At 30.6% G+C, this 8,053-nt stretch overlaps 1 protein-coding gene and 1 pseudogene across 1 annotated transcript; both read right to left on the bottom strand.

Annotated features, from left to right (window-relative positions):
• Positions 1-1,758: 1,758 nt before the first annotated feature.
• LOC120119837 (protein EARLY FLOWERING 4-like) lies at positions 1,759-2,316 on the bottom strand. Its single transcript, XM_039139637.1, has one exon. The coding sequence runs from the start codon at positions 2,237-2,239 to the stop codon at positions 1,892-1,894; it is 348 nt and encodes a 115-aa protein (XP_038995568.1). The 5' UTR covers positions 2,240-2,316; the 3' UTR covers positions 1,759-1,891.
• Positions 2,317-4,006: 1,690 nt separating this feature from the next.
• Positions 4,007-6,428, bottom strand: LOC120119912 (annotated as a pseudogene).
• Positions 6,429-8,053: the final 1,625 nt, after the last annotated feature.

Below are 8,053 nucleotides of genomic sequence, written 5' to 3' on the forward strand. Positions count from 1 at the left end.
TTAGCATCAAAAATTGGCATTTCACTTTTCTTTCTTCTCTTAGTAATGATTTTCCACAACACACACTCAAATTTGACGAAAGCCCATTTAATGACCATCACATGAGATAAGTTTCGATGTATGTTGTTCGTATTCTCGAAATAATGTTTCTCATCGTTCGGATCTTTGAACAATCACCCAAAACTCTCAAATTTAAGAAAATCCCTTAACCCTTAAAAATGGTAGATTTTTTATATAATTTTCTCGATTTTGAGTGAGTTTCATAGAAAACCAATCACCGGAGAAAAAATGAGTAAAATATGAATATTTTGATACCAATTATCGGATCTTATTCAATTCATCACAATGTTTGGATTGTACCAGTTCATTGGCATAGTTGAAATTAAAATCAAAGTTCCGTTCTACAAAGAGAGGATTTAAAAGTTTACTAGTACAAATGGTACACCACCTAAAGTTTAGTAGTATCGTAAGTAAGTCATTTTTAATTTTTTTTATTTAAAGATTATATAAAAATTAACGAGTGTTTGATGTTTTAATAGTGTATAGTTTTGTAGATAATTAATTAACCAAATGATTGCATATCATAGAAATGAACTTAAACGAGATTAGTTTTAAATCTATATAATAATATATCAATATATGTATATTAAATTATATACCATCAGTACATTAAACATCGATTTTACAAAAATATATATAAAAGAAGATAAAAGTATAATTATAATAAAGCATAAAAATAATATGACTCTTAACATTTATGAATTTTATCATTTTACTCTTATCTTTTTCAGATTGAATTTAACCTTAACCTTCTAAAAGGAGTTAAATCACTAGTTTTTTTTTTTTAATAAAAACAATGACTAAAGTGTTAAAATTTTAACACTTTTTCTATGCTTCTAAATTATTTGTTGATGTATCATACAAGTATAATTTCATATTAACATGAAGTATATGTAATCTACCATTTGATTTGTCATCTCAAAACTGTTTAAAATCTACCATTTTGCTAACATTTTTCTTTTTAAAAAATAATTTTACTTCTCTTGAAGGTCGAAGATCATATTTAGTTAAAAGTAATAGTCTGAATTTGTAAAAACAATTGTGTTTAGTTTCATACATCGCTAAAACTCGACGACATATTACTCGTGCGATAAATATTTGAAGGGATAATTTTATTATCTGTAGAAACACAAAAACGATATTATAATTAATTTGTTATTAGTCAAATTATTCAAACATATCCCATCATTTTAATTGTTGAGCTAATACAATTATTGGTATTGTTCTTTTTTTCATTTTATTTTCTAAAAACCTTAAAAAAATAACTTCTCAAAAATGTAAACAAATTATACTTGTGCAACGCGATTCAGTTCGAATTAATCAAGGCAAAGTCTTGGAACCACACACTTTTAATCTTTCAACGTGATAAAAAAAAGGATATCATTTATTTAAATAGACAAAGTGTTCTGAGTTCATGAGCTTGGAGTTCCCAGATAATGCATCCTTTATACCACAAGAAAAAAAATCCAACAATATCTCAAACATGTTTAAGCAAACTTGATATCATCTCACCTTGAAACCAAAAACCATGATTATCGATGCCATAAGTACGGACTATATGTACTGTTTAGGCTCTAAATCAACAAGATTAAGGTCCATTTCGAAAATCCGGTGTGCTTTGGTCTATCTCTTCCAATATCCTAAAATAGTGTCCTTCATACCAAATAGGAAACCACAAAATCCAACATTATCTCAAACATGACAACAAGTACTCCCATAGATCATCAACTCAAAACACAAGCAACAAAAAACATGGTAAGTGCATAAGAAAATAATATAAATTAAAGATCTTTTTTTTGCTCAATCAAAATTCATCCCTCTTCTCATGAAATCAATCACCATTCTTGGGTCCCTCACCATCATCATCATGCCTATTAAACACAGTGGAGAAATTCGAAGAGAAATCGGAGTAAAGCGAGACAACCTTGGAGATGTTCCCATTGAGTTCTTGGATGAGTGCAACGTTTTTGACCATGTTGTCGTGGACCCTCGACTGATGATTGTCGTTGACCTGTTGGATCAACACACGGTTCCTGTCCAAAACCGACTGGACCTGCTTGAAACTATCATCGAATGTTGCCCAAATCTCAGGGTTGTCCCCATTTGCTCCCTCTGAATCTTGGTTCTCTCGGTGCTTCAGCTTGTTGGTGTTACCCTTGATTATTGGGTTATTTGCCATGGGTTTTTGTTTCTGTTGAGGTTCTTGCACAAAGAAGAGCTTGTTGGTGTTTTATATGTAATAAAAATGACGGACTCAGACCATTTTGGGGTTTCAGAGCTGTTGTCGATGTGAAGATGAAGGGTGGGGGAGTTTTGAGGTTTATAAGTTTTCTTCAAGGATTGGAAAAAGCAGTGGAGCCTGGGGGAAAGAGAAGTTCTACATCACGCGCGACCAAAGCGAGTGTCAGAAAACATTTTCTTCTTACGGTAAAAACATTAACTTTCGTATCCATCGCAACGTTGGATATCTTCCCAAATGGAGTATAAACTATGCAATAAATTGAATAACTTAATGGTACAAATTTAAATTTTTTATTATATATATTTTAGGGTTCATAATATTTTTAACATTATAATTGGTTTTTTAAAAGATTTATTTGATATATTTTTAATAATTTATAATCATTAAAAGGTAATATTTATTTAAATAAAAATTATCCATTGATAATACTTTACAAATAAAGCTACTCAAATTCAGAGATTTAAAAACAACGTACTAATATATAAAAAATAAAAAACACAATAATCATTATGCATTAACATCACAGACCAAAACATACCTTTTCATACATAAATTGTAAAAATGCTAAAATATTAATAATTATGATTTTATTTATTAAACACACAATTATAAGCGTATTCAATTTTACACCTATGATATTTTGGCTCTGTTAGCAAAGTAAAAATTTAGACATATTTAAGTTTTTAATATAAATCATTAGTTCATCAGTTTATTAACTCTAATCATAATTAATAGATAAAATATCAAATTTAAATAAGATTAATGTAATGTGTTTAAATATGTATATTATAATTTTTTTAAATTAATCACACTTATATCTTATCTATTGACCAACTAATCTAAATTGAATACTGCAGGGACGAAAGGAACCCTCACAACTTAATTTACTTCATTCACTAACACCAAAATTTAAACTCCTAACTATGCTTAAAACATCTAATATCTCATCTCACTAGACCAAATAATTTTTATTATATATATATTATAATTTAATATACTTTATGTTGTTTGACGTTTAAAAAATACAGCAGATTTGATGCAGAATTAATATGAATTATCAAATGAAGATAAAACCACGCGCCACATGTGAGAATGGTTATAAGGGACATCATAAATATCTTAGGGCGTACTTCCAATTAAAGAAGGGAACATTTTGAAAAAGTCCACTTTTCTGTACCGAAATATCTCCATTAGAAATATCGCGAAAATTTGCTTTTTAATTTTTTAAAAGATTAATACAACCAAACATTCCTACAAATTGTTCAAGTTTTAAATTAATCGCTACATTTCAAAACATTTTAATTGAACCCCTAAAATGTTAGGACTTCATCAATCAAATCCTTCTATGAGCCTAGATGTCATTTTAGGTGTGAAATGTCAATTCATATTCAAAATGGGTAACTTGAATCAATTATATTAAAAAAATAAATATCATTAGAATTCAAGAATTTGTTTTTGTTATAGAGTTTAATACAATTAGCATTGTCGTTAGTACATTAAACAAGAGAACATGAAATCAAACATATTTAAGAATTCAATGCTCTTTGATATAATCAAACAAATCTAAACTAAATTCAATTATCTTATGTGATTGATTAAATTAAACCTAAATGATATAAAATTCAAATAATTTTGAGTTTCAAATTCAGTTGACATATGCCAGACCATCTGAACCAAAAATCATATTGATATACATGTGTACAACATTGTTCATCAATATCAGTCATAGCCAAAACTAAAGTAAATAGATTACCTTCATGGGATGCATCTTGATATCACAGCTTAATCAAATGGCTTCCGATTCCTTCCAAGAACTGAAGCCCTTTGAAGCCTGGGGCCGCCCATCCGCCACTTCTTAAAGGCTGCCATCGAAGCTTGGGCTGCTTCATACACTGCAAAGGTCAAACAAAACATAAATGCTATGCTGCTCCGATTCATTATCTCTCTCGAAAGACCACGCATCGGACACTAGTGTCTGATACATGATTTTCAAACCTCTATGGATGTCTTTATAATCAAGGAAAAAACTTTAAAAAAATCCGGTCATACAAGTGTTGGATACACACTCTTACCTGATACCCAGACTCAAGTTTGAATATGTAATATTTATACATAGAAAAGAGTCAAAACAATGAAAGAAATAAGATTTGTATAAAGAAAAAAGGATTCTCACGATTTGTTTCTTCTTTTGTTAGAAGGGTCAAGAACTTGGAACTTGGAGCTTGTTGCGAATACTGCAGTATATGCTTTGGTTAGGATCTCCTTTTATCTGATCTTGAATGCCGATAAGAGCAAGATTTCGATGGTTTTATCACCAACCCTATCATACGAAAACTGAAATTAGTGACCAAGAATTCACTTCAGGTATATTATTTCGACTTTTCATTTTTCTTAAACTACTTCTATCTAACTAAATCCGACACATATTAGGACATGGATATAGAAATATAATCCTTTAAAGAGTCTTTAGATATCCATTTAAAACAATTTTCTTAAACCCTCTGCACTTGAAGACCTACTAGCTAGACAGCCAAGGGATGGACTAGGAGCATGAGTCCTATCTTGATCGAACTCTTCATTTTTTAAGTACTCAAGCATCACACTCGTGGTCCAACACATGAATATGAGGATATAGCCTCAATAGATCCTTCAAATAATTAGAAAAAAAACTAACTATACCCATTTCGACACTCGCATCTAAAAAACATAGCACAAGTCAGCCTATGAAGTCCACTGAATGGACAATCTTAAAGAAGGGCAAGTGAGCACCCCTCAACTCCCCGAGAAATCACTTCGACTGCATCAAGTATCATCTGAGACGCCAACCATTAAGTCATTCATTTTCCAACAATCCTCCAAATTCATGAAAAAAAATTCTAACAGCACCTGTGCAGGATAGGTCCTATACACGCTTGAATCCGAGTAACATAAATTCTAAAAGATATTATAAGGATTGAAAGAGACTTACAGTGGTGCTATCTTGCATCCAAACACGTAAAAATATGGAGACCGAGATTTAATATCCACACAACCTGCATCAGCTTGAACTTCCAAATGTGTTCTGAAAATATAAAAGAAACATCATTAATAACACACAAAGACAACTTTACAAACACATAAATCAATCATCAGCCTGCACTCTCTAATAAGTTAATCATCATTCTTCCATCACATATAGACATACATACGTGTGAATTAATAACTATTTACTGCTTCAAACAACATTCAATCATAAATAAAATCAAACACCTACAGATTACTACCAAACCAAGTTCACATAACTGATTCTGGTAAAAGAACCTCCTTGATTCAAACCATGTATAGCACACATTCGGATTGATAAACATTAAGATCCATGATTCAGACATCTCCATGGAACATCACTATATCGAGATTCAATAGTCTCACCAACATAAACATACATCAATAATATTGAGATTCAAACATCTCCCTGGAACATCAATGTATCAATATTCGATAGTCGCACAAACATAAACGTAAGTATTGAGATTCGACAGTAGAACCAACATAAGCAAACATCAATAATATTGGGATTCAGACATCTCCCTAGATCATCAATATATCGAGATTTGATAGTTGCACAGACATAAAATGCATCAATAATATCAGCCAAATTACCTAATATGAAAAAAGTGAGAGCTATTTAGGGGGGGAATACCTTAGATTGAAACACGCGGGGACGCTTATGGATATGGCTTGCCTTAAGTACATTTCTTGAGCAAGCCACAATGGTAGCTCCACTTTTGCTCCTTGTTCGACCTAAGAACCAAACATCAGAAAATTAAACTTTTCTTTTTCCAAATTTTCGCCTTAAAATGGGATTAGAGGGTGGGAACTTACGTTTCGGAACTGGGATCGATTATAACTCCATTTGCTGCTTTATGAAAAACAACTGGAACAAACTGAAATTTACAACAACAACAAAAAGATTTGAAATTTTCGATTAGGAAATTGAGAAATTAAAAGTAAGCGAAAAAGAGGGTGGAAATGTAGAATCAACCTCTTCCTCTGCAAGAATATCATCGATATTGTAGTAATTTGCCATCTTTTTTTCTATTCCAAATCTCTCTTTTTTTTCTGGACTTCTGAAGGGATTGGGGGAAAGAAAATTTTGCAATGGTTAAAAACTTATTTATGGGGGTTTGAATCTGTTTGGGAATTTGAGAGGGAAAATTAAACGTTTTTTTCCCGATAATTTTCAGGATTAAAAAATCAGGCTTGATCTAGTAAAATTTTAGCCCTAATTAACCCAAATGGAAATATATGAGCCCAATTCACAAATTAATATATGTTGATAATTTTTTTTAATCTATTGATAATATATATTTAGGGATGAGCACGAGCTGGATTGAAGGTCGGGTTTCGGTCAATCCGACTTATCCTAAAATTATACATATTTCACTTGATTCGACCGTACACAAAAAATATAAATCATCCACCAGACTCGACTTTTTTATATAAAATCAAAATCTGACTCGGAATATGATTTTTATTCTATACAAATAGGAATTTAATTGAAAAAAATAATATAGAGTGGTTTTATTGTAATTATCTATAAATATATAAAGTAAAATTATATTTTTTGGGTCGTATCGGGTCGAGTATTTTTACCCTAAACTTAAACCCGATCCGACCCAAATATAAACCTCTAAAACAACCCGACCTAGCTCGAACCTAATTAAAAAACTGTCCCGATCAGATCGGGTTGGAATACATCGAGTTCGAGTCTCAAACCCATCCCTATATATATTATTATAGGCAAATACTCGAGCTCGAATCTTCTAAAGTAAATAATATTTTTAACCATTGTAATTTCTCAATGGATTCTATTTTTTAAAATTCTAATAATAATTAATTCTATGGAATAAAAAACAAAAAGAATACAAGAATAATTTATAGGACAAGAATAAACTAACTTGCATTAATTAATTATTTAATCTAAATCAATCAAAGTTCATAAACACAATCAAACAACTCAAAAATTTAAACAAATAAACATTACTATCAAGAGAGAAAGACATAGATAACACTGACATAAAATTATATATAATTGATAAATTAATTTTAATATAATCCAATCACAATCTATCTTTAAAGACTGTAACTGTAACATCCTCCATGCCGGGTTAGTGATTAATTTGCAAAGTTTCAACATTTGGTGATTTAAGTAAAATGATGGAAGAGTTCAATGACCTATTTGAGTTATTTGGTGTAGGATTGAATTATAAAGAAGGATAATTAAGAGGGCAAAAGAGTAATTTAGTAAGTGAAATAATTAAATAGTCCTTAGGGTGATTTTATAAATCACGTGGGCATTTGAGATAAACATTCCAGACTTTTCTCTTCTTCTCTTCCTTCTCCAACCGTGAAGCTTGCAAGCAAAGGTGAGTTGTCTTCTTTTGGATTAGTTCTTATGAGTTAAGCATGGGTTTGGTTAATGAAGATGTAGGAAATATGATGGAGAGAAACAAGGATCCTAGAACTCAAAGAATTGCAAGTTAAGGGAGATTAAAGGTTGAGAGCCATTGAATGAAATCTTAGATTAAAGGTCATAATAAGAATTAGAAGCTGGATTTGACTTGTCATCAAGCTAATTAAGAAGTATGAGGTGATAGAATTAAAATTAGAACAAGTTGGAATTTGAGTAAGATTCTTAAATTCTATATGGATGATTAGTTTTTTTTAGTTTTAGAGGTATTGAATGGATAATAATTAGTTTAAGTAAGTGTA

The sequence above is a fragment of the Hibiscus syriacus genome, unplaced genomic scaffold, assembly GCF_006381635.1.
Source record: "Hibiscus syriacus cultivar Baekdansim isolate YM2019G1 unplaced genomic scaffold, ASM638163v2 tig00110332_pilon, whole genome shotgun sequence".
NCBI classification, from domain to species: Eukaryota; Viridiplantae; Streptophyta; class Magnoliopsida; order Malvales; family Malvaceae; genus Hibiscus; species Hibiscus syriacus.